This window comes from Moschus berezovskii, chromosome 12 (genome assembly GCF_049115385.1).
Source record: "Moschus berezovskii isolate FMDL1 chromosome 12, NW_MosBer_1.0, whole genome shotgun sequence".
Taxonomy (NCBI): domain Eukaryota; kingdom Metazoa; phylum Chordata; class Mammalia; order Artiodactyla; family Moschidae; genus Moschus; species Moschus berezovskii.
The window spans coordinates 67,806,314-67,832,234 of record NC_142471.1 but is presented as its reverse complement, the minus strand read 5'-3'; the positions used below and the strand labels follow the sequence as shown (position 1 = coordinate 67,832,234).

The 25,921-nt window shown below is 56.5% G+C and overlaps 2 protein-coding genes and 1 pseudogene across 3 annotated transcripts; 1 reads left to right on the top strand and 2 right to left on the bottom strand.

Annotated features, from left to right (window-relative positions):
• Window positions 1–669: 669 nt before the first annotated feature.
• On the bottom strand, window positions 670–13,777 carry LOC129555431 (uncharacterized). Of its 2 annotated transcripts, none has more exons than XM_088842274.1 (4): window positions 13,133–13,777; window positions 11,137–11,367; window positions 5,832–8,022; window positions 670–5,608 (listed from the first exon to the last, which is right to left on the bottom strand). In XM_088842274.1, the coding sequence occupies exons 1-3, from the start codon at window positions 13,406–13,408 to the stop codon at window positions 8,005–8,007; spliced, it is 525 nt and encodes a 174-aa protein (XP_088698400.1). In that variant the 5' UTR covers window positions 13,409–13,777; the 3' UTR covers window positions 670–5,608; window positions 5,832–8,004. The 2 variants fall into 2 exon arrangements, with proteins under 2 accessions (XP_088698400.1, XP_088698401.1); XM_088842275.1 differs by having other exon boundaries at window positions 11,137–11,220.
• Window positions 12,596–16,730, top strand: LBX1 (ladybird homeobox 1). The gene is made up of 4 exons (XM_055424836.2): window positions 12,596–12,778; window positions 12,944–13,027; window positions 13,725–14,433; window positions 15,126–16,730. The coding sequence occupies exons 3-4, from the start codon at window positions 14,109–14,111 to the stop codon at window positions 15,644–15,646; spliced, it is 846 nt and encodes a 281-aa protein (XP_055280811.2). The 5' UTR covers window positions 12,596–12,778; window positions 12,944–13,027; window positions 13,725–14,108; the 3' UTR covers window positions 15,647–16,730.
• A 434-nt stretch (window positions 16,731–17,164) lies between these two features.
• Window positions 17,165–18,083, bottom strand: LOC148776012 (uncharacterized; annotated as a pseudogene).
• Window positions 18,084–25,921: the final 7,838 nt, after the last annotated feature.

The following is a 25,921-nucleotide window of genomic DNA, read 5'->3' as shown; positions in this document are numbered from 1 at the left end:
TACACATCTGGGGGAGAGTCAGCCCCCTGGTTCATGAACTCAACCCTCAATCTAGGGAAGAAGGCAGGCCAGGACCAGGATCACTCTGGAGGACTGATGCTGCAGGATGCCCTCACTGAGTTCCTGTCTTGCCTGCATGCTGCTAGGCCTGGCCTCTTCCTTTCCTCACTCCCTCTGGGCCCAGAAGGAGGAGTTGTGGGATCACAGGAGGGGCAACTGGGGAAGAGAGTCATTGGGTCAGGTTGCCAGTCTGCTGAAACAGGGCCAAGGCATCACCTACCAGCCTTATCCCCTCCCCTCCCTACCCCGTACACTCAAATCTATTCTGACCCTTCCCTTACCATGCTCTTTCTTACTATGTCATTGTACATGCTGTTCCTGCCCTCTCAGATACCCTTCCCTGCCTGTACCTCAACCAGACTCCTACCAGTCTTTTATTTTTTATTTTTTTTTAGGTAATTAATTTATTTTTTATTGGAGGCAAATTATTTTACAATATTATATTGGTTGGTTTTGCCATACATTGATATGAATTTGCCCCGGGTTTACATAAGTTCCCCCTCCTGAACCCCCCTCCCATCTCCCTCCTCCCTTCATCCTCCCTCTGGGTCATCCCCGCACGCCAGCCCCTACCAGTCTTTTAACACTCAGTTCAGAGCTGGCCTCCTGCTGGCATCTTCCGTGGATCTCCCAGATAGATAGGGTTAAATGCTCCTGCTCTGTGCTTCTATGGTCCTTGTGGAGACTTTTATGAGCCAAGGCTCATCACTCCAGTTACCCATGTACTTGTGTGTCTTTCCCCAAGAAGGTCTCAAGGACAGGAATTTTGTCCTATTTATCATTGTGCCCCGAGTGTCTAGAAAAGGATCTGGCACATAGTAGGCTTTCATCAAGTGTTGACTGGTTGAATGTATGAACAGGGTAACAGTTTCTTCCAGATGGATCCTGTTTTCTCTTCTTCCCTGGATATCTTGACATCATCTGCAATTCTGTGAACTGTTTCTCCCAAAGGCATTTCTATCTACCCACAGTCCCAAGCGACATCTGGTGTCTACAAGGCAGGACACGGCAGGGTTAAGAGTCTGGAGTGTTTTGGGGTTAGAGATTTGGGGCTTAGGGACGAAGCAGGAACCACAGGAGAATGAGGACAAAGTGGGGTGGGCTGGGTACTTGAATGTCTTCACTGGCCATTTGGGTCCTGATGGGTGGATCCAGACTCTCTCCCAGACAGGCCTCTGACTGGGCTCCCAGGCATGGCTGCCACTCTCCTGCCCTCCTACCTCCCCAGGCCCACGGCTGAGCGGCTGGCAGAGGCAGGACTGGGCCAGCCCAAGCAGACAGCCTTGCGCGATTGCTGGCTCCAGGCCTCCCAGCCCAGCTTGTAGCTCCCCCCAGAGTGGCGGGATTGATTGGCTGCAGCCGGAATGGGCACCAGTCTCCCTGGCTTGGACAGAAACGGGGCCATCTGTTACACCTCTAGTTAAAAGTACATAAAGTTGAGCATTTGTGCGCCGACAATACCACCCCTGACACCCTCCACGCGGCACAGCGCTCCGGCTCCTTGGCAGGCTTGTGCTCCATGACAGGCCGGCACAGCAACGCCTACACGCTGGCTGGCATCACGGCTCCACCCCCCAGCGGCCTAGCCCAGCTGGGTCCAACCTAGAAGCCCTAGATTCCACCTATATCAGAGGATGGAGGGAAGGAAAGGGGACGGGTGGAAGGGTGTATACTGGTGGGTGACTCTTGGCCCCAGCTCAGGGCTCCTGGGTGGCAGATGATGCCAGACTTAAGGTCTGATTTGGGAGAACCCAGTACAGCTACTCATGCCAGGCCTAGGGCATGGGGCTTCAGGTGGGCCTAGGCTGGCTCTGGGCCCACACCAGGCCTTGCATTTCCTGGGCCAAGCCAATCAGAAGAGTCCATCTTGTGACCCAGGACACTCATGCCTCTTGAGTCTGGAACCCATGATGGCATCTTACGTCAACCTAGAAGACAGTTCTGTTCAAGGCTGAGTTCTGGACTGTGGCTTTGGGCTTAGAATTCTAGACTCTGATTTCTGAACCCCAACTTCTGGTCTCTGACTTTGGATCAGGACACTCAAGGCACTCCACAGACATCTTTTCCACTTATAGTCCTCTGGTACCCTAGCCAGGCCAGCTTACTGTCTCCCAAAACTTTTATGAGCAGTCCCGCCTGCCTCTGTCCTTTTGCCCCTGCTTCCCCTCCCTCTAACCTGGAATACTCGATTTCTTCCCTCTAACCTCTCAGTCCTTCCCATCTTCCGAGACTGAACTCGAGTCCCAGCTCTGCCAGGCAGACTTCTCTGGCTACAGGTCCCCTGCCTGCTCTGATCTTCCAGAGGCCTCCTCCCCAACCCAAATGGTTTCTTCCAAGGCTTGTTCAGTATGAGACTGGATTCCTCTGCACAGGTGGAAGCTGGGCTGGCCTTTGTCTTGCCCACAGACTAGAATAGAGCTGGAAGCGTGAGTGAGGAGGAGGCTTTATAAGTGCCAGCCTGAACTCAGCACAGCTGCAGGGAAAGGGGAACAATGACTGCAGAGGTGGTACTGGCTCTCCCAGGGGCCACCTCATAGCTCTGATGGGCACAGCATGGAAAGTGAATGGCCAGGTAGACAGACAGCTTTTGATCATTCATGTGTTTTTTTTTTTAGTACACATTTATTAAACACGTGCTACATGCTTAGTCCTGTGTGGATCATAGAGGAGAAGGAAGAGTAAAAAAAAAAAAACATGAGATTAGACATAGTGCCTGCCCTCAATGAGCTTACTCATTAGGAAAGGCCACAAGTTCAAATAATAACTATAATTTGAACTATAATTAACTAACCAAAATCAACAGAAGTATCCTTTATCTTATGCAACAATAGACTGTCAGAGATGGAAAGGATCCAGAAGGTCAGAGACTTTAACACCCATCCTCAGCCAAAAGACATTTAATACATTGCTTGAGATAATGTGGGTAAAGCTCTTACTTGGCACAAAATACATGAGGAACTGAGTTGGCCAAAAAGTTTGTTGGGGTTTTTCCATAAGATGTTATGGGAAAACTGGGATGAACTTTTTGGCCAACCCAATAAAATGATGAAGAATACGATGATGGCAATAAGACAGATTTTTAGCCTTCCAGCTGGTTCTATGCATACTCTACCTGTTGAGAAAGCTCACTGCCCTCCCCCCGCACCCCCACCCCCACGCCCAGCAGTTCATTCCATTGTTTACACTTCTACATATTCATTCATAAGGGTAAGGTGAAATCATTCTCTGGGGCCACAAAGAGCCTGGGACTAGGATGAGACAAGTGATATGCCCAAGCACAAAATTTCAGGGGTTGTACACAACACTGAGAACAAGTACTTCCTTAAACTGTGTTCCCTAAGTGCCTTATTTGCCTCATCCTAGTCCCAGGCCTACCACACAGTGAGTGGGTACCCTTCCCCAGCCAGCCCCAGGCTGGGAACTGTCAGATTTCTCAAGTACCCTTAGCCTCCAAAGAAGCTCCTACCAGCAGCCTACAGGAGGGGGTGATAGGGGCAGATGGGGACTGAGAATTCTAGGAGGGTGTTAGTTCTAACTAGGGGGACTTATCTGCCCATCCCAATCCTTTCCTGCGCAACACCTCCTTTTGGCCTGGCCTGGTTGCCCCCAACTCTTTCCCACAGCCCTGGAACAAGGGAACAAGGGACTAAAGGAAGGCTGGTGTGCCCAAATCTGTGCCAGAAAAACACACACAAGGCAAGCGGGTTCTAAAGTACATTGAGCAGTGAAAGTCACTAGGTCGTGACCGACTCTTTGTGACCCCACAGACTGTAGCCCACCAGGTACCTCTGTCCATGGAATTCTCCAGGAAAGAATACTGGAGTGGGTTGTCATTTCCTTCTCCAGGGAATCTTCCAAACCCAGGGATTTTCCCTGGGGGATTGCACCCAGGTCTCCTGCATTACAGGCATATTCTTTACCATCTGAGCCACCAGGGAAGCTACTGAGCAGGACGATCTGCTGTGCGACTTTCCAGCTGGGTTCCTCAAACAAGCCACTTGAACTTCTGAGTCTCAATTTGCTTGCTGGGGGGTGGGGGTGGGGTGGGGATCCTGATTCCGGTCAGTCACGTTTATCAGGCTCAGGGTGAGGCCCAGGCAGGCCAAAACCTGGCCTCTGCTCAATCTGGAGTTGCACTCTGCTCCCCAGCCTGGGCTGGGGTTCAGCCTGGGGGTCTATTTTGCCGAGAACCACTTTTCTGTGGCCTCCGTGTTTCTCTCCGTCCCTCATCAACCCCTGTCCTGACAAATCCTCCTCTTTTTCCATTCCAGCTTATAAAGTCCAGTTTACCCCCGCGGCTTCTTCAGCCTGCCAAGACAGAGCCCTGAGACGCAAGCGGCTATAGGATTTCTCTTCCCACTTTGATAGTCGCAGACCGAGGCCCGAAGCGAGTTAGAAACGCTGGAGGGAGCTTGTTTCGGAGCCCCTCCCCCAGGCTGGGGCCCGAGGGGCCACTGAGAAACGGCGGTCTGGTAAGGGCACCGTGTGCTGGGGGTGGGCGCGGGCGCACCATCCAGGGCCTGCGCTTCCCCCCGGCCGCCAGCAGCAGGCGTTGCCGCGGAGGCGCCCTCCGTACCCGAGCATTAACTTAAGAATAGCTCACACTAATCCCTGGCTGTGTGGAAACAGCGTTTTATTAAATGCTTCACACAGATTTGGTATAATAAAGATGAATATATTATATCCTTTGCCTCCCCCAGAGTGAGACAATAATAAGCGAGGAGAAAAAAAAAAAACAATAAAGTGAAACATAAATACAATGTAATGGGACTTGTGTCGAGGGACGCGTGGCCTGTCGGGGCTGCCATGCCGCGACCTTGCAGCGGGAGCTTGGGACGGGGTCGCTGGGGAATCTGGATTCCAGCCTTCCTTTCCCAGCCAGCGGTCCCCACCTGCCTCTCTCCACTCGCCCCAGCCAATTCCTCTGCCGCTAGGAGGACCTTCCCTCAGAGAGGCTCCCCTGGAGGGGGTGAAAGAGTCGGGCATCCTCTGGCCATACCTGTGCCCTGGAGGGGGCCTTGTGCCTTCTCCTCCGCCCCCCAAGACCTGGTCTTCTGAAGACGTGGGCTACACAGGACAGGCTGAGCATATGGATAAACTCGAAAGAGGAAAAATCCAGGTGCGAAGGCTTCAACCTGGGCTCTGCCTCAGAGAAGAGCTTCCCTCCCTGTCCTGCCCTAGGGGCTCTCCCACAACAAGCTGGAGGTCCCCTCCGTGGGTGTCCCTTCCATCCTTCCCGGGGAGCGGCCAAAATCGTTTACCTGAAAAAATTTTCAAAGCTTTTCCGGCACACAAAAAAAGGAGAATGCTTAGCGATTCAGCCCAACCCCTCCTCGCTCAGGTGGTGGCCAGCCCTGTGAGGGCTCGATTTGCCAGTCCAAGGGAGGCTGCCTGGCTCAAATTTAGGAGCGCCTCCTAAACGGAGGCAGGTTGGAATCCCACCTGTGCAGTTGACCAGCGGGACGCAGTCTTAACCTCAGTTTCCTCTTCAGTAAAACCAAGATGTGGTGAGGACTGGAGACGTTTCTAATGCCTGGGAACCCATCAGCTGTAAAAAAAGAAAAATAAGCAGCTACCAACTGCTCTTGAAATATTCGTTAAAATAAATGGTCGTTTCGGACCTAGTATACTCCCGAAACTCACTTTCTCAGGCCCCAAAGCAGGCAACCTCTTTTCCCAAACAAATCGAATAACTTAATCTCTCATCCATCAGTCTCCCTAAATTTCTTGACCTTTGCCCGGAAAAGGCTCAGAGAGGTTAAGAGACTTACCCAAGAACACACTGCCGGGCAGTGGTGGAGCTGTCTGGGGTCCAGGTGCCGTCAGTCCATCTCACTTGCCTCTGCAAAGACACCCCAGCCTGCCTCCTCCCCAGCGGCCTGGCCTCCGGAAACCCAAGGCACCGAACCAAGAAAGACAAATGCGTAGAGGCGGAGGAAGAGGAGGCGGCAGCAGCAGAAGGCGAGGATTCTGCTGGGGTGGGAGGAGGGATGAGCAGGGAAGGAGGGACGCGAGGTTCCTTCGGCCGGACTTCTCGTCGGGCTGCCCAAGACCTCCGGAGACCAGACTGGGGCCTCTGTCGCGCCGGCCCCGAAGGGCCAGCGGTGTCAGCGCGAGGGTCTCCGGCGGCCCGAGGTTCACTTCGTAGGAGTGCAGAGGCTGCTGGAGAGAGGGCGGGGCCGACTGTCTGGAAGTGAACGGTTCTGGGGGAGAGCCGGAGGAATCAAGCGGCAGTGGCTGTTGGATGGGATGAGTGCGAACCCTCAAAATCAGAAGCCCAGGGGTTGGTGGAAAATGGAAAAGTCAGAGGAAGTTGGCTTTGCTCAAACGAAATAAGGTTGAAGGTGGTGTGCATTTAGACAAGACCCTGATGCTGGGAAAGACTGAAGGCAGGAGGGGAAGGGGACGACAGAGAATGAGATGGTTGGATGGCAACACCGACTCAATGGACATGAGTTTGAGCAAGCTCCAGGAGATGGTGAAGGACAGGGAAGCCTGGCGTGCTGCAGTCCATGGAGTCGCAAAGAGTCGGAGAACAACAGGCCTAGAGGCCTCCCGTGTTCCCTTCAGCGCAGGCAGACGCGAGGTGGCTGTGGGAGGGTGGGCTGTCGCCTGGAGAACTGGATCTATGGGTGGGTGGGTCGGTGGGTCAGTGGGGGTGGGGTGGGGGAAGAAGCACAACCTGGGCATCCACCGTGGGTGAAAAGTCCCGCAGCTTCCCTGGAGCTCCATTCTGAGCACAAGAAAAATCCCGGCCCAGACGAAGCAGCCCCTGGGCATCCCCGGGCTCTGAGCACTGGAGCCCGCCTTCTTCTCTTTGCTCAGAGCCACCCCGCCCACGTTCTCTGTGCCACTGGGCATTGCCGAAGCTCGCTTGCCCACAGGTCGGGCCCCCTCCTCCCCTATTCCTACCCTGATCCCGCTGCCTGTTTTCTCTTGCCTGGGGTCTTAAGAGCGGCTTCGCTGGGACAGCCCTGCCCAGTAGGCACCCTCCGACCGGTGGGGCCGGAGGGATTTGGGGGACCGATGAGCCTCCTGGGATTGGGCCGGGCAGAACCCAGGATGCTAGTGGGCAGGAGTCTTCTGTCTCCCTCGTCAAGCGCGTTAGTGACCCCCCCTTCCCCTCAGCCGGAAGGTGAGGCGCTAATGCAATGAGCCCCCGCGCCGCTGCTGAATTATTCACGTGCAGTTTATTATGAGAAGCCTGACTCAGGCCTTTCTGGAGCCCGCCTAACCACGCTCGCTGGCCGGCTCCGAGGTCTCCTCCCCCCTCACCGCTTAGGTTCCTCCCCCGATCCACCTGGCCTGGCCCAGGCTCCTCTGCCTGGCGCCCGCCCACAGGCAGAGACCTCTGTGGTAGCCTGACCACCATTAGCGGTTTAGGGAGCTCAGGGACCCAGGAGTTGGTTTAGTAGGAGATCAGTTCTTGGTGCTTCCGTAGATGGCATAGCAGCATAGAGAATGGAACCCCTATTGTGGACCCAGGACCGGCAAGGACTGGGGTGCAGCCTGTCCCCAACTCCCCCTTGGAGCCCCAAACAACCATACCAGGAGCCACCAGCCCATGCCCCAGGAGGCAGACCTGCTTAGGGTGCACAAGGGACCAACCAACCTCAGCAGCTTGATGCCCAGGCCAGGGAGTGAGGGGCACTCTTTTTCACCCTTTGGGTTGGCACTTCTGGCCTCCTGCTCAGCTTCTCTGCTTACCAGGAAAGTGGTCCTCACTTCTGCACCTACCCCAGTGCTTCTGGATTTTCATGGCTCATTTCAAATGCTACTCCCTGTGCGACAGAACCAGACACTACTCCCCCACCCCACCACCCCCGGCCCCTGTCCTTTACCCTCTTCATAGTCCCCTGGGCTACTGGGGAGGAGGTGTATTTCCTGCCACTCCTGGCCCATCTCTTTCCTCCTTCTGTCTGTTCTTCCTCTCTGCTTCTGGGCTCAAAATAGGATGGGAGCCTGTTTTTTTTAAAAAAAAAAAGAGAGAGAGAAGGTTAACAAACTCCATTCCTGAGTCAGGCCATACCACAGCTGGGTCCAGAACTTAGGACACTCCCCACCCACCATGGCCAAAAAGCATTAAAGAATGGGTCTCTGTGCCCCTTCATGTATATTGGAGGTATGAGCCACAGGAGTGCCTCACACATCTGCACGCAGCTGGAAAAGCAATGCACCTACCCTTCCCTTACTCCCTTCTTGTTTCTCAGGGGGCACAGGCAGAGGTCCCTGCCTAGTTCTCCCTTTTATCTCTTGTTCATTTAGTTTATTCATTCAACAAATGCGTTGAGAGTTCTTCATATATGCCAGGCTGGCACAGGTCATGGAGAGGAGTTTCAGGTTCCCAAGTTCACAGCCAGGTGAAGAGGTAGAAGGACAGACAACAACCAGCAGTTCCTGGCAATCTGACAGTATCTCCGTGGGGAATGTTTGAAGGGGCACAGAGGACAGAACTGGCAGGAACGTTTCCCCAAGATGAGTTGAGCACTAAAAACAGCAAGAAGTGCCAGGAGGGAATTCCTTGGTGGTCCAGTGGTTAGGATTTTGCACTCTCATTGTCAGGCCCCAAGTTCGATCCCTGCTCAGGGAACTAAAATCCCATAAGCATGCAGTGTAGGGGGGAAAAAAGTGCCAGGAGGGGTAGCAATAGATTTACTTCTGGCCTCAGGGTGAGGGAAGCAAAGGCCTGGGACCAAAAAGAGGGCTGCAGGAATATGGGCACTTGGGCCTTGAGCATCTTGTCTCATCTCTATCTGTCCATGTTACTCAGTGGTCTGTTGATCCCCCTACACTTCCAAAGGGCAATCAGTTACCCCATGCAGGACTAAAGGGCCAGAAAGAGGTTGGCTCATGTGGTGGGACCACCAGTCACTAGGCTCTAAAGGAGTTCAGTTCATGAAAGAAGTTGGGGAGGTGAGAAGAGAGAAGGAAGGAAGGGTGCTCTCCAAAAAAATGCCCTGGTCTTAGAGCCTGCCCCCATCTCTCTTTGCCAGAAGAGGTCCTGAGAGCTGGTCATGGTCAGAGACAGCAGGACAGGTCCAGAAGCAGGCTTGGAGCCTGGCATGAATTTCAGAGCAGCTGGCTCCCTGCTCCCTAGGCCTGCAGAGAGGCAGCTTCTCTCTCCCTTTCCCTATTGGTCTGCTTCTGGCCTTAACCTTTTCTGGATCTCCAACCCGTTTTGAGAATCCAGTGTGTTACATAATATTGCCCCTGAAAAATATGAACACTTGGGCTCATATACATAATTTTACACACAATGTCTGGGATCTGCAGAGCCCCTAAAGTCCATTCAAAGAACTCCAGTTAAAAATCTTATGGTTCTAGGATTAAGATTTGAGTCAGAAAAAAAAAAACAAAAAACAGTCTTTAAGTCCTAACTAATCCCAAACAGGCTGTGTGACTTTGGCTGTGTTACTTAACTTCTCTGGGCTTCATTTTCCTTATATGTAATCAGGGTAATAGCAGTAACTATCTCATAGTGTTGTGAGTAATAAGTGAAATCAATAAAACTCTTAGCCAGAAGCCAAGCACATGGTAAGGGCTTATGGTGTTTATTGTCATGGTTATTATTGTTGTTGTTACTGCAGAAGGTGGCCCAGGGCAGAAAATAAAAACCAAGTGGGCAGTTCTGGTTCAGCCAGGGTGGCAGGAGTCTGCTTCGACAGCAGAAGAAATACTCTCTGAATTCCATGAGGAGTGTCACAGTAGCAGGTCCCTGGGGGACAAAAGTGATCCCACTTGGTGGTCATTTCCAGCAATGTCAGAACTTTTTTTCTCAGGGAAGCTCTGGCCTGAAGGCCAACATGATGCTTACACAAATAATCTGGAAATGAATGGGCTACCAGAACAATCTGGATTAAAGCTGACAGAGCCTTTGGGGATTTATCTGAATTATTCTCCCATGCTAAGGAATAACTCCTTGTGTGTCAGTCTACAGTTCCCCTTATCCTCACAATTCATGCAATGTTCTTTCCCTCCTCTTTGTTTGAGGAGGGAAACTAGGGGAAAAGCAGATCTGGGGCAGAATAATCCCTTCCCCTTGCAGTGGAGATGGAATAAGACTGGAATACCCTGGTGGTATAGACAGAAGCAGGAATTCAGGAGTCAGGATGCAGTATTGACCAGGCTCTGAAGACAGGCATTCCCTCTGTGGAACAGACTCCGGGACCAACTCCAGGGGAGAAGACAATGGCTCAGCTGACTGGGAAGTGCGGAACCCTATGAAGCCTTCCAGATCCAGCATTGGATGCCTGGAAGGGGGCTGAGCAGAAGGTGAGATCCTGGAGCAATGGTATATTCCTTCCAACCAACCCCTACCCTACCTGTCTCTGAGTTACTTCCCTTTCCAAATCTCATGATCTCCAAAACTCCTCTGAGGTGGGACCACCAAAGCCCAAGCCTTCCCCCTCTACACAATTGTCTATACTCCATTTGCCTGACAAAAACTCGTTCAACCAATACTTGAGGGTGTCCTCATTCTTGCCTAGCCTGTGACTGTCTGAAGTGGACAACCCCCACATCATGGACCCTGCCTGCCCTAAGGGATCTCCCATTCTGGCAGGAGAGGGAATGAGGCTAAGGGCAAACTCCAAACACAGCCCCTAGCTCTGCAGAAGGGTTTGGGCTCTCCTGGTGGGTTTGGGCTCTTGTGAGTTCAGAAGATTCCACCCTCCTACACGTTGAGGTCTGGAGTGAGTTGGTGGGGGGTAACAGTGGACTAGTTTTTGAAGATAATCTCGATGAGGTGATGAATTTAGGGGACCCTGAACAAAATGGGCAGGTGATACCATGTGCCCCCTGATTCCCCAGCTATGCTGGCCAGAGCTGTTTGGCCAGCCGAGAGTACAACCAATTAGGCCAAAACCCCCAAAACCTTGGGATTGGACAGCAGGTACCTGCCAAGAAAGGAAGAAGATTTGGCGACGGTGGTTAGAAGGGGTAACGCAGCAGATGATTTTGGAATGTCCTGTGCACTTTCACACAACGTGGCCATAGACCAAAGGTCCAGGGAAACAGGGCTCCAGGGGGAGGCATTCTATGCTGCCACCCCTCTGCTCCCCAATTCACATTCCTCACCTTCCTGGAAACCTCACAGTAATCCTGAATTCTGCTGGTCCTGAGGGACTGGGAGACAGGAGGAGCAGGGTTGTCCTTGCGATCCTGTCTTGCGGAGGAAGAGTAGGGGTGAGAGCTCCTCCAGAGGATGAGGACCAAAGAGTTCCCATTGCCTGATGTGAAGGGGCCTCCTCTGGATATGGCTTGCCTGAGGCTCTGGGTCATGGCTTTGGGGGTTATGGCAGGAATGGGCTGTGGGCGAGAGGTGAGGTGGAATCCTAAGAGCAGGAAGTGATAGGAGAGAGAAGACCCCTTTCCATCTCAGAGCTTCCAAGCCAGCAGGGTTCAGCTCCCCAGAGCCCTCTTCTTCGGGTCTCTCTTCACCATCTCTGGACTCTGACCCCAGGCCCAACCTCACCTCATGGCTCCCAGAGTAGCACTGATGCATCAGAGACCCGCCTGCCTGGGGGATAGTTCTGCATCTCTGGGGGAACATTCTCACCATCCCTGCTTCTAAAGTACCTGTCCTTTCCCCAAAGTGCAGGACAAAGACAGGACGAGGGTAAATAGCTCTTCCCAACACTGCCAGGCAGGCCTGGGGCAGTCACTGGGGTCCCAAACGAGAATCCTCTCTCCCTACGCTATCCTTTTTTACTCTGGAGAGCTACAAGCCCTTTTCCAAACAAACAACTAACCGGGAGATAAAGAAACTGATCTCTGATGCTCAGAGGTCCCTATGCTAGAGGCATCCAGGAAAAGAACCTGTCCCCTGCCCCGCAGTCCAGCTTGGTTTTCTCTCTGGAGCAGGTAAGACAGGGCAAGAAGCCCAAGAGGTCCTGTTCTTCCCATCCCAGCCTCTGAGCTGGGCCACGGTCCTCTGCACTGGCCTCTCTGGAGCCGTCTCTGGACCAAGCAGGGCTGCCAGACTGCGCTGCCTGCCCCGGAGTTTACAAACAAAGCCAGGGGAAGAGCTGGGGCTGTGTGTGAGGACAGCAGCTATTCCTCCCTCAGCTGCAGCCAGTCACCTCCTCCCCTCCTTTCTACAGGGGCAGAAACAGAAAACTAGGGTGGCAGGGCAAGTAGCTGCATACAAACCAAAGGAAGGATTCAAGAGAGAGAGAAAAAAAAAAAACAAACTAGGGGCACAACCCCCTTGGGTGCCTCAGGGGACTGAAAAACATAGGCATGCCCAAATACCCACAAGTTCACATGCGTTTACACAAATATATCCGTGGAGAACCACACACATACATACATATTCGAACACAAAAACACATTCAAATACCAATGCACACAAATGCTCGCTTGATACGCAGAGTTCGGGCCATAGGGTTGCCAGTGTCCAGTCTCACTCGAACCCCAGCTCCCTGCGGGTTCCTGAGAGCGCAGCCCCAGCCGTGACCCGGCCTCCTCTGGGCCCCCCGCCCCGCATCCGGAACAGCTGGAGTCGGCCTGGTGGTGCACTCAAGCCGGGCGCTGGGCTGGGCGGGGCCGGCAGCGGGGCCCCGGCCGGGGCCCGGCAGAGCGCAGCTGGGAGGCCCTGAGCCTAGCCCCGGCACCCGGCCCGGCTACCTCGGTCGGACGCCGATCACTAGACGGGCCGTGGCCCCAGTCGGCCCGGAGAGCAGAGGCCGGAAACGAGTGTGCAAAATTGCGGGAGGAGGTAAGGCTGTCGCTTCGGCTCCGGCCAGGGGAGAGGTGCCTAGAGCCATCAAGAACTACCCCCACCCCTTCACCTCTCGGCTGGGTAAGGCTGTGTCCTCGGACTGGCCTCCTCCCCCAACCCCTGGGATTCCCTCACCCCTGTGTCCTGTGTCGCCTCACCCAGGGCTGCAGAACCTCCTCGGACCTACCGCGGGCCACCCCGAGGGCTGCAGATTCCTTCCGCCAGGCGCGTCGCCCAAGGCCGTGGGTGAGGGGTAAGTGGGTCTAGGGGTAGGGGCGCTGCGTCCTTGATCTCAGCTCGACAAAGTCTGCTCTGGGTGGCGACGGGGCCCACCCAGGCTCCCGGTCTTACCTGGCCCGCGCGGCGGCTGCATACCTCCCCGGCTGTGCTCTTGTCGCCCTTCTCGGGCGCCAAATCCCGGGTTGGAGAGCCCGAGACCTCCGGGCCAGCGCTGCCATCACAGCCAGGCCGGCGGGAGGCGGGTGCTCCGGGAGCGCAGGTCGCAGTTTGGGGTGGGGGCGGCGGCTTTTCAGTCGCCGGAGGTTCGGGTGCAATAAAGGCGCGGCTAATGTAATTTACAAACAGCTCGGGCCGAGCGCGGCGCAGCGCCCGGACTGACAGGCGCATTAGGCAGGCTAATTCCAGCCGGCTCCTCCTACCCCAGGCCCGCTAATTAATGAGCTTCCCAACTTAGAGCCGCCTGCATTGGACAGACAGAGAGTGGAAGAGAGGACGAGGGAGAGGGAGAGAAGGAGAGAGACGGGGGGAGCAGAGAAGAGAGAAGAGGGAGGGAGAGAGGGAGGGAGAGAACGGGAGGAGAGAGAAAGAAGAGAGGAGAAAGACGGAGAAAGAGAAGTGCCGCTGCAGATAATTGATTACTCCTCGATCAAGGCTAACTTGTTAGCAATACTCAATTGCCCCATCTCTCCGCCTCCCCTCGCAGTACGGGATCGGCGCCCTCGCCTCGGCTCTTCCAACTGCTGCCGCCAGGACCCTGGGCCAGGAACCGCCGCGGAGCCACCTGACACCTTTAAATAGCACCGGGGCTGGCGAAACTGGAGACCCGCGCGGCGCGCCCCGGCTCGGGCCTCGGATTGCTGGAAGCCGCGGCGGCGGCAGCGCCCGCGTCAGCGCCCTCCTCCTGGGGCCCCGTGAGGCTCTGCTCGCCTCTGCCGTTGCGCTAATCGGCCCCGAGCCCGGCCCGCGCCCTGCCCGGCGCGGCCTCCTTCCCGCCTGCTCCTCGCCGCGCCGTCCGGCGCCCGAGCTGCCCGCGGGCTGGGTCCCCGAGGCCCGAGCCGCCCGGGCCGGGCCCCCAAACGAGGCCGAGATGACTTCCAAGGAGGACAGCAAGGCGGCGCCGGGGGAGGAGAGGCGGCGCAGCCCGCTGGACCACCTGCCGCCTCCCGCCAACTCCAACAAGCCGCTGACGCCGTTCAGCATCGAGGACATCCTCAACAAGCCGTCTGTGCGGAGAAGTTACTCGCTGTGCGGGGCGGCGCACCTGCTGGCGGCCGCGGACAAGCACGCGCCGGGCGGCTTGCCCCTGGCGGGCCGCGCGCTGCTCTCTCAGACCTCGCCGCTGTGCGCGCTTGAGGAGCTCGCTAGCAAGACTTTTAAGGGGCTGGAGGTCAGCGTCCTGCAGGCAGCCGAAGGTAGGCGCCGCCACTGGGTTCCCCCGCGCCCAGCACCCCGCGCCCTGTTCCGTGTGTCCCACGCTTACTGCCCTGTGTCTCTTCCCGTCTCACCCCACACGCCGGCCGTCAGGGCCCTCCAACCCAAGCCGCTACCACTGGGAGTGGAGATGCGTGGAACAGGACCCAAACCCTGTCTTCTAGGGACCTCGGGATAAGCTAGAGTCGAGTGACCGCGGAGGGGAGGTGGGAACCCAAGATCTCTCCGCAGTTTGCCTGGCTCCCTCCCGTTCTCAGTGGCCTGGTAACTCCTAGCCCTGTTCCTTGGGTGCGGAATGGAGAGCCTTTGCTGGGACCTTTTGGGTAGCAGTTGAGTCGTGTTGATTGCGACGAGGTGGAGAGCCAACATTCACACCCAGTCAGAGCGTCCCTGTATGGCTCTCTTATGTTCTACCGACTTCGGGTCTTTCAAAACGAACTCTCAGGTGACGGGGCAGAGATCAAAACATTTTTTCCTAGGGACTTCCGGTAGTCGAGAGATGGACGAAGGGGGCTTGCCATAGCCTAGGCTTGCCCTAGTCCAGGTGGCCGAATCTAATCCGAGAAGGGAACAGCGGCAGACTGATGGCCGGATGGGTCTAGGTGGGGTGAGTAAGGGCCGGGGTGGGGTCTCCTCTCCCCGGGCGCAAGCCTATACTCTGGTTTCCTCGCAGGCCGCGACGGGATGACCATCTTTGGGCAGCGGCAGACCCCCAAAAAGCGACGAAAGTCGCGCACAGCCTTCACCAATCACCAGATCTATGAGTTGGAGAAGCGCTTTCTCTACCAGAAGTACCTGTCCCCCGCCGATCGCGACCAAATTGCGCAGCAGCTGGGCCTCACCAATGCTCAGGTCATCACCTGGTTCCAGAATCGGCGCGCCAAGCTTAAACGGGACCTGGAGGAGATGAAGGCCGACGTGGAGTCCGCCAAGAAACTGGGCCCTAGCGGGCAGATGGACATCGTGGCGCTGGCCGAACTCGAGCAGAACTCGGAGGCCGCGGGCGGCGGCGGCGGCGGCTGCGGCAGGGCTAAGTCAAGGCCTGGCTCTCCGGCACTCCCCCCAGGCGCCCCGCAGGCCCCGGGCGCCGGGCCCCTGCAGCTCTCGCCAGCCTCCCCGCTCACAGACCAGCCAGCCAGCAGCCAGGACTGCTCGGAGGACGAGGAAGACGAAGAAATCGACGTGGACGATTGAGCGGTGCCCGGCATCTTCCACCGCCCCCGGGCTCCGAGCGCCGGATGCCCGCCGCCTCCCGGACCGGACCGCCGAGGGGAGCTGGGACCTCCTCTGCAACTCCCGCCTTCTCCCCGTCCTTGGCCCGGACTCGGCTCCCGGCAGCCGCCTCTTCCCTCTCGAAGCAATAAACCCGGGCTAGCCGGCGGAGCCGGTCGCCGCTCGCGGCCTCCACCGCCCCGGGAGCCCTCGCCGTGCAATTCTGTATGGCTTCTGTATAAGTATTTAAGCCTATATATCGGGTTCTTCCCACCGCAGCCCGACTTCTTCCTTTCTTTTATTTGTTAAAGTTTCGGAGATTTCCTTGATTTCAAGGCTCAGGCTGCCGGCTTTGCTGAGGGCGAGGCAGAATCGAGGGTAACAAACACTTAACCTCGAGGTCTGGGGGAGGGGGCCGCCCCGACTTTTTGATTTTTCTCTGCATGTGGCGAATGCACCGGTCCTCTCCCTCCTCACCTCCCTAGACCTATTGCAGTTGATTTCTTTTATTCCTTTCTGCCTTTATTTCCCCCCGCCCCGCGTGGGAAGGGACTGAGGGGGATAACTGGGTCCTGACTCGAAAGTTTCAAATCAAATCTCCCCCCACAACACCCCCGGGGAGAAGTCTGTTTTCGATGCCATTTCTGCCTCCTAATGCCCAGAAACGTTATTTTAAAGATTCCTTCCCACCCTCTCTTGGTTGCCTTGGATTGACTACTGGGGTCCGGGTCTTAGGGACAAAGCAGGGGGAAATCCAACAACCAATCAACCAACGAAAACGGAACCCAAAGTCCAAGCATTATTTTTTACTCTTTTTAGAATTTCTTTGCATGTGACAGAGACTGAGAGGAGGCCCACCTAAACCCTCACCCCACCTCCTCCACAGCTCTGGGTCTGTCTTGCAGTCTCCAATGCCCTGTTCCTAGCTCGTCTTGGCCAGACAAGGGTGGCTGGATGAGGGTGGGTCCCGCGTGCCACTCCCCTTCTCCTGCCCTGCCCTCTCCCTCCCGGACTGTACCTAAGGCCTCTTTCTCCGATAAATAAAGTCTTTGCCATTTTACTAGAACCGGCGGTGACCGTGTCTGAATGAGTGGACCTTCTTCAGTGAAGCCGCGGCAGACTCGGTGTCTCTCGGCTCCTGCTCTTGGGCTGCCTAGGCCTTGGCGATTTGGAGGAGTTTCGGGGCAGGCGTGAGAATGAAGGGTGAGGGGGAAGTGGTGAGAGAGAGGAGGCGCTTGTTGCCCACGAACACGCAGCAGCTACCAAATGGTGAGGGGGCGAGAGAAGCGGGCTTCGCCAGGTCCGGGTAAAAAGTGAGGCGTACAACGCTGGGAGGAAATCTGTGCGTACTTTGAGGGCACCACGGGTGCAAAATTAATTTATGTGCGGCAAAGGCTGAGGGTGGGGGGACTTGCCCTGGGGTTCGTGCATCGCAGCCGGGACCCAAGGGTATTCTTCCTGCGCTCCCCGGGACACCGGCTAAGCCTTGGGTGGTACAGCTCAGTCCCACAGCGGGGTGGAGCCTGAGGGCTCCCAAGTTTCGGTTCACCAGAGGGCCTCAGCCTTGGGGGAGGGAAGAAATAAAGCCAAAGTCACGAGGGCAGACTAAATTGCTGACATGGGCACAGGAAGATGTGAGCCCGAGGCGTCTGTGGGTTGGGATGGTTTTCTGGTAACGCTCACAAATTCTGGGCCCCGAACGCTGCTGGGGACAGAGAGAGAAATCTACCAAGGACTCTGCGGGGGGTCGGGGGGGTGTCCCAGCGCCCCGAGTGCGGCTGGGGCAGGAACAGGGGCAGCTTTCACTTTTCCGAACGGACCGGGTTTCTCTCTGGGCTTTTGTTATCACTGGGCTGGCGAGTGGCCGCTGTCACTAGAGGAAGGTCCCGCCTCCAGGCCACTCGTCTCTTTTTCTAAGCAAAATTGATGTGAGAAATGCGCATCTGTTCTTGGGCAGGCGCTGGGGCCCCGGGGCCTGAATCCGGAACGTGCGAGTCCACGAGAAAATTAAGGGAGAAAAATAGAAAAAGGAGAACAGAAAAAAACACTTCAAAAATCTGATCGAGAAAGTGGAAAGCCACAGAGACGAGGGGAGAAAGAGGAAAAGCTACACACACAGAGAGAAACAGAGACGGAGAGAAAAGGGGAATGGGGAAAAGAGAGGAGCGGCGAGAGCGAAAGAAGGAAAGAGGCGGCCGGGCAGCCGCGCCGGCGTGAGGCCGCTTCCTCCCGGGCGACATAAATCGCCCTCTCAGGATGGATGGGTCTGTAATTCGGAGCGCGGACCATGAAGGCCGGGACGAATGGACCCGGGCGGCCGCTGACAGGCGACAATAGCCGGGCCCAGCCCCCCGCGGCTCCGGGTGCGGGCGCGGCCACGGCCCTCCGCAGCCCAGAGCGCGCCGGCGCTGGCGACCATATGGTTTTTGAATTTTCTTCACAATTTGTAGACAATTTGATGGATTAGGTCCCCGCGCGCGCCTCCCCGGCACAAAGACGGCGCAGGGACCGCGGCGCGGCGGTCACTCGGGCATCTGCGCCCGCCGTGCGCACCCCGCCCCCGCCCGGCCCCCGCCCCGCGCCCGGAGCCCGAGGCCGCCCGCCCAACACGCCCATGAATCCCAATGAAGCGGCCCTGGCACCTCGGGCCGCTCCCCGCTTCGCGGCCCCGGGCCGGGCGCTGCTGGGTCCCTTCGGGCTGGGGGCGGCGGCCCCGGGGCTAAGCCCACCCGAGCTGCGGGGCCCGCGGGGCGCGCAGCTAAGCAGGCGCATCGGGGCTGAGGAGAAACGGGGCCATTTATCCGCCCGTCTAGTTAAAGCGGGTTATTTGTTTGCTTCCCTGGCCTCCCCCTCCCATCCCCCTTCCCTCCTCCCCCTCCTTCCCCTTCTGCCTTTTATTCTTTTGTCTCTAAATGGATTTAATGAGCCTGAAAAACATGACAATTGAATATAACCAAGAAATAAAAAATAACGAGGGAGGAAGGAAGGAGGAAAAGAAAGGAGGAAAGAAGGAAGGGAAAGGATTAATAAAATAAAGGGGAAAATCCATTCAATTCAGCAAATGTTTGTTGTGCGTCTTTTCTGCACCAGGCCACGCTGGGGGCTGGGGAAATGAAAACGAATCAGATCCAGTTCCGGCCCTCAAGTAACTCCCAGTCTAGCGGACGGGGCCTGCCGTACCCCAGCGAAGACAGAGGAGGCTAGGCCGAGGGGCAGGGAAGCGCCTCTTGCAGAGCTCGGAGAAACGACTTCGGGCTCCGGGTAGAGGGGGCTTCAGGGAGGAGGTGGCTTTGGACCCAGGCCTGGGAAGACGAGGAGGAATTCGTTGTTTCTATAGGCCAGAGAGAAGGCGGGCGGAAGGAGAAACTGCAGTCGTCGGAGGGAAGGGGAGAGACGCGAACGCTGAGCCCTGGGCTGAACCCAAGGAGGCCCGGGGAGAGCGCGCCGTGCAGGGTCCCACACCGTTTGGGGAGCGGATTCAAGCCGCCCTGGCGCAGTCTTCTCGGCTGCGCTGGATTCCATGCCTCCGCCAGGCTGCCCGTGGGCTTCCGGAGCCTCGCTGACCGCGCGCGTGGCCTTGGAGGTCCCACTTGTTCGACCAGGCGGCGTGGTGCGGGGCTAGTCTCCTGGCCCCATCGCGCAGGGAGGCGGCGGCGACCGAGGGCAAGGGCTGAGGGACTTGTCTGGGGACGGGAGGGGGAGCTGGGATCAGGGAGGCCTGGGCTCTAGCTCACCCTCTCCCAGGCAATCCCGGCTCCGCTGAGAGCAGCTACCCGCGCGCCGCCCCGGGCGCTGGGATGGCCTTGGCCGAGCTTCGGGCACTACAGCGGGAACCTGTGATGCGAGAGGCCCTCCAACCCAAGTGCGGACCCTGGTCTCGCAGGCTCCGGCCCGGCGGGCCTCGGGTGCGGCTGTGCGTGGTGTGTTCACTGCATGTGTGCGCTCTGTGGGGGCCGGGCGCGTGCATTATGTGTTTATTCTCCGAGAGTGAGTGTACGTGCAAGTGTGGCCTGGATCGTGTGAGGAGCTGTGGGCCCTGCGCCCATTCTCGGGGCGAGGTTCGTTAAGGTTCGGGACCCTCCGGGCCGCCAGCCCTGTTGCCCGAGTTACTTTACCGCCCGGGGCCGTCGCGGGCCTGCGTACTCAGGATTCTGGCCTCTCTGCAGACCCACTTTCGCTTCCCCGCTGCCCTGGAGAAGCGGCCTGGCTTTGCCTCTTCCTTCACGGCTGGGTCTGAGGCCTCGGCCCTACTTGCCAAGTCCCGGGACGCGGGCAGGTTCTGCTCTCCGGCCCGGGACCCCGCGGCGCGCGGACCGGCTGGACCCCTCTGCTCTATCCGGTTAGCTCTGCTTTCCCCGCTCCGCCTTCCCGGCCCGGGGGGCCGGCGGGCGGCGCCGGGTGAGACCAGGAGACGCAGTTCCTTATTTTACGAGGTGTCGGGCCGGTGTCAGACGCAGCTCCGATAAGTAATACTCCAGTCTGAGGGACCAGAACGTGGTAATTAATCCCAAAGACTTAAGTGTATTTTAGTTCAGGAGGAAAAAAATCACTAATTCAATCGTCCGGAAAATTGAAGTTTGATGCATGAGTCCCCCCTGAAAGGGACGGGCTGGGGCCGCGCGCCTCCCCTCCGCCCCTGCCAGTCGCCGCGGGGACCCCCTCCTCCCCACCCTTCTGAGCCTCCAGGTCCAGGGAAGTCCACTCACCCCGCCCTGCATGTCTCCAACAGCTAGAACCCAGGGGCACCTTGATTTTGCTCCCTACCCCGATAACCAACCCTCTTTCTTGGGGCGCAGAAAGTAGTTTGTGCTGAGAATACAGATGTTCCCCTCACACACACACACACACACACACACACACCTGGGAAAGAGGCCTAAGGGAGCGCAGGTGTAGGGGGAGTGGCTAGGTAAGGGGCCCAGAGTGGACAGGGGTGGGGGCTGCAGGATATGTGGGTGAGGGGACCCGGAATCTGAGCAAACTGGGGTCATGAGGGTCAGCAGGTCCGAAGCGGCAGTAGTAAGGTGGAGAGGACCCTGGTCGGCTGTGGGAGGAGCCTGTGGGTGTGCTGGGTGGTGATGGTTAGACTATAGAACTATGGATGGTTGGTTTGTGTGGGAACTGGATGCCTCCCTAGACTGTGCGCCTGTGCCAGTGAGGTCCTGGGGAGAGGTCAGCAGACCTGGGGGAGCTGGGAGTTCGATCCTGGGTGGGTTTACAGTGTCTGCCAAAGATGAGGCTCAGGACTGGAGCAAAGGAAGGTGGTGGTCCTGGGCCTGTGCATCGTGTCTGAGGAGGGAGCGATTCTCGGGACGGAGGAGAATTCCCACCTGAGTTTCCCTGGGGCCCCACTTCTGCACCCCCAGATTCAGGGCTGCCATCAGCAAGTCACCTTGGTGACTAACAGCTGCCAGTCCAGGAGGAGACCCTGGGGCTGAGGGGGTGGGTGTGTGTGTGTGTGTGGCCAGGTTCTCCAGCATCAACAGGGTGTGTCAGTGAGTGTGTCAGGAGAGCGTGTGCAACTGAGAGACCATGCATGTACAGTTGACTGATGGAAGCGGAGCATGTGCAGCTGGGGGTGACAGTGTGTGCTGCTGCGTGACTAGGTGTGACTAAGTTTGTACAATGGACAGAAAAGAAGTAAAGCTGTCACTGGGGAGGGAGTGACCAGTGGGTGAGTGAGTGATCCTGCTCTGGGTGTGTGATGTGTGCAGAGAGCGAGTGTGTGCAGACAATCGAGAGAATGAACACTGATGTGGAACTGAAGCTGCAAACAAACAGAATCCTAGCTCCAAACAGCTTAACAAGCTGGCTACTTGAATTCTCAAATTTAGAGTTATGGAGGGGGGTGGGGAGGAATGGAACACATGATCAGAAGGGAGGGAGGCTTATGAGAGGAGTGGAGAACGTCCATCTGAGCCTGAGTCTGCTCTGAAGGCAGTTGAGGCAGTGAATAAACTCTATACGCACAGGCTCTGCTTTTTCGGTTGCAGGGGCGGGGGGGGGGTATGGGGGGATGTCTTCTGTATGCTGTTGGGTAATGGCTAGGATACAGCCTGCCCCCTCCTACTCAAGTTGGTCCCCAGGCTGAACCTTAGTGCAATTTGGCTTTGGCTGTACCAGTCCCAGGTTGCCCAGCGTCCCCCAGCTAGGTTACTCCTCCCTGTGGGGACTCCTTCCTGTTCCAAATGGGGAGGGTACAAATGGCAATGTTGATGTGTGTGTATAGTGGATGTATAGTGTGTATAGTGACTGTATAATAGATGTATAGTGGATGTGTGTGTATAGTGGTAAGTGATGTTGCTGGCAGTGTCGGGACTGAATGAGTCCTGCCTGCTTCGGAATCTGGTGTGTGTGTGTGTGTGTGTGTGTGTAATGTGTTCAGGGATTGCTGTGCACTGGTGTGTGCAAGTAGACATGTGCAGGCTTCCTCACGGAGAGCTGGATGTGGCTAGTTGTTTGTGAGTAAATGTGGATGTGCCAGGGATGGAAGAATAGCCTCCTGTGAGTATCCTGGGGCCTCTGTGGGTTTAGTTATCAGCATGTACAGATAGAGATGAGAAGAGATGTCACCACATCTAGGTGTGGTTGTGCCATCTGAACCCAAATGTGCTCAAAACTCAAGGACTCAAGTCAGAAGCAGTGGGTTCTAGGGCTCTGTGGGGAGGGATCTAGGGCTGGGAGGCTCCTCTGCCAAGAAATAGACCTTCCCTGCGTCCTTATCTTTCCCCTCAACATAGAGCCTGGGAGGGAGGGTAGGGTGGAGAAGAAGTGACCCCTCCCATGTCTGAGAGGCTGCTCAAAGTGAAGTGCCTGGGTCATAGGGACCGTTCCCTCTCTCCTGACGTCTGTGATGGTGCTTATTGATCTGGTTGCCTGCGGACACCCTGGGATCACTTGCCCACGTGAGAGGAGTCGAGAACCTCAGTCTGAGCCTGAGTCTGCTCTGAAGGAAGTTGAGGCAGTGAATAAACACTAGAAGCACAGCCTTTGCGTTTTTGGTTGGGGGGGGGGGTGTCCTCTGTATGCTGTTGGGTAATGGCTGCCTGCCATGGCAAATCCAGGGCACATATAACACAGACACACACTGTCACAGAGACATCCTAGAAACAAAGCAAACACACAAGGCAGGCACTAAGTTGCACAGACTCCCAATGCAGAAACCCAAAACACACCCACAGGGACACAGACATATGGAATGCCCAGAAACAGTGCAGTCACCACACATTCATGGACATACAGGTAGCCAGCAGCACACACAACAGTTAAACAGAGAAACCTTTGCTGTGAAAGAGTTCCACCAGCCCCACTGTTATACACACAATACAGACAGAGGCACAGCCCACAGTTACCACAAGCACACACGTGCCTTCAGACATTCTGTGCAACCAAGGCGTGGAGAGGGAGCTAGTTGGTTTAGGCGACTTTGGGGGAAAAGCTGCCAGGGTTCTGACTGTTCTGAGCAGAGTCCAAAAGCGACTGAGGAGAGCAAGTCACAGACAAAGGTTGTGGGCAGGGAGGCCGAGGCTGCCTGGGAGGGCTCCCAGCCCTTGGCCTAGGAGAAAACCAAGTCCCCAACCACCCCAGAAATGCAATCAAAGCTGCCCACCGCCCACCCGCCCTGCACAATGGCTCTGGCTGGAGTCGTTATCATTTTTGTTAACTTTTTATCGACTGTTTGCTAGATGGCGTGTCAGTAAAGTGTATGATTTGAGATGAAAAATTAGGCAGATTAACCTGAGGGGAGAGCCTGATTGATTACTAAATAGGATCAATTTGAAAGTTTTAGTCCTGGCGTTTCTGCAGAGCCTCTTAATACTTCAAACTTCAATTTTACGGGCGATTGAACTAAGCATGTTTCTGACAAAATTGATATATGTATTAATTTGCTTTAACTGGTGATTAATTACTCTCCACTGAAAGAATTATATGGAGCTGTTTGCCTGCGATTTGCATATTAATCAAATTCTAGTTGATAATTCCACCGGTGGGGGGGGTCAGGGGCGGGGCGTGGGTTCAAGAGGGTGTGAAGGGGTGTTGGCGCCTGTGCAGGTGCCGGTGTGTGCGCCCCAGTGTATGTGGGGGGCTCCCCACCCCCTCTTTGCTCGCTCCCTGCTTAGCTGCCAGTTTAGTGCATTAAAACCAAAGATGCAGAACGAGTTTGCCCGGCTATTTGGCGGGAGCAGAAATTGCCTGTCCGGTTTTATGATCTGCTCAGCCTGAGCAGCCGGGTCCTTAATGTCCCCTGTCAAAGTGTCCGCGATTTAAAGGGAAAACGGCCCCCGCTTTAGCGCCGGGCTAGCCTGACAAGGGACGAGGCAGGACAGAGCACCCCTTTAAATAACTCCCCTTCCAGAGGAAGCGTGGTTTCCAGATGATACCCTAGCTCTGGGGACCCTCAAAAGCCAAGCTATGTCCTTGGAGAGGTCCTGGCTCCTGGGATGCTCTAGCCATGAAGCATGCCCCCTCGACACATACACATGGGGCCACATACAGGCACAGTGGAGACCCTGAGACACGGTCAGACACTGTCACTTGAGCTGATGGGCAGGAAGCCACCCTCTTAGACACGCGCAGTCACACTCCTGTTCACTTAGACCCCCACTCTGGGGCCTATCCAGAGACACACTCAGCTACTCCCTCACACACCCAAACACAGAACCCCACACAGGCGGGAAGCACACATAGACACCCAAGTCACGTCCACATGGCCTTTCAAGCGCACATGCTCACACACAGACACACGTACATTTTCAGATCCACAGGCCGACCTCATCCACACACATACCCAGGCTTGGAACCCTCTTGCATGGGGAATTCACAGGCAGCCGCATACACCCAAGGCCTGCTCCCATCTTCCCAGGCACTTTCCAAGTCCCCACCGGCCCCTCCTGGTCCCCTTGCCCCGCCCGACTCTTTAAGCTAAAGGGGGCGGCGCCACTGAATCAACTTTTCCCATCTCTGGATTCAAAGGGTAGGAGTGTAATTAAAACCAGATAATTAATGAGACAATATTCCTCCAGCTACATCTTTAATGAACAAACCCCTTCAGGGCAGCCTCTTCTTCTAGGCTCATTAAAGAGAAGAAAGTTGGGCGGCTCGAGGACTTCCCAGCACGTTAATAACCAACCCGGAGTGGGTGCCTCGGCAGGGAGCTAGGGAGCCGCCCCGGCGCTTCCTGGCCACCGTCCTCCCACCACCACTCTGCACCTTGGCCCGCCCCCACTCCCATCCCTTCCACCCCCGATCCCCACCTAGCCCCAACCTCTCGCGCCTCCCCAGAGATCCGGCCAGCCGCAGTTCAGTGACTCCCAGCTCCGCCTGCCCTCTCTCTGGCGGCCTCTCGCCAGCACCAGGCAAACTGCGCTCTGATGTGAGCGGCCGTCAGGCCTCCCATTTTCCCTCTCTTCCCGCGCTGCGCGTTCCGGGCCCTCTGGCTGGCAGGGGCCGGCTCTGTAGAAGGGAAATCAAGGCAAGGTAGGGGCCCGAGTCTCCCTCTGAACCTCAGTGCCCTAGCTGGGTGGCCTAGGACTGGCCTTTGAGCTGCGGTCCTGGGAAGGGTTGGGCTAGAGGTGGGGGTCGAGGCGCTGGTTTTCCACGCGCACCTCGTACACTTTCAGGAACGCGCACTAGCAACCGCATGCACGTGCACTCGCGCGCACGCTATCTTGCATACACAGGCGTGCCTACACGCTGCTCACACAAACGCACGGTCGCAAGCCTCGGGTCCAGACCGTGGGCCCCGGCACAGGGGAAAAGCCTGGCTTGAGCCTTCTCCCCTGCCGCCTGAGGTCGCCCTGGCGTCAGTCTTCTCCAGGGTGGGAAACTTCTCGCTTGGCGCGCAGCCTCCTGGGCTTGGAGCAAGTCTCTGGGCCAAATGAACTAGGAGCGGGCAGCACACGGGGGGCTCGGGACCCGGGGAGCCCTAGCCAGACTCAGGCGGGGGCGGTAGCTCTGGCGGCGGCGCCAGTGTTCGACTACGCTGGCTTTTAGGGATGAGTTATGTGGCAATGAGCGAAGTAAATCTGCATGCGCAAAAGATGCTAATTACTCTTAATAGCCTACCCAGACGCCCCGAGACTGGAAACCCAGAAACGTAAATCTGCTCCCGATAAATATTTTTAATTGTGAAATTTCCTGGGAAGAAGGCTTTGGTTGCGCGGGCCGAGGCATTTGGCTTTGGAGGGAGGAAAACGGCCCCCACTCGGAAAGCCGGGTCCGGAGTCAGGGACTCGCCGCACAAGGGCGCCTGAAGCGGGC

What these genes read in the sequence shown, in the direction of transcription:
- LBX1 (XM_055424836.2), top strand. Translation starts at nt 14,109, where the DNA reads ATGACTTCCAAGGAGGACAGCAAGGCGGCGCCGGGGGAGGAGAGGCGG. An exon ending in CGTCCTGCAGGCAGCCGAAG is followed by an intron (nt 14,434 to 15,125) that starts GTAGGCGCCGCC and finishes GTTTCCTCGCAG; the next exon opens with GCCGCGACGGGATGACCATC.
- LOC129555431 (XM_088842274.1), bottom strand. Translation starts at nt 13,408, where the DNA reads ATGCGCCTGTCAGTCCGGGCGCTGCGCCGCGCTCGGCCCGAGCTGTTT. An exon ending in GCAGCCGCCGCGCGGGCCAG is followed by an intron (nt 11,368 to 13,132) that starts GTAAGACCGGGA and finishes TCTCGCCCACAG; the next exon opens with CCCATTCCTGCCATAACCCC.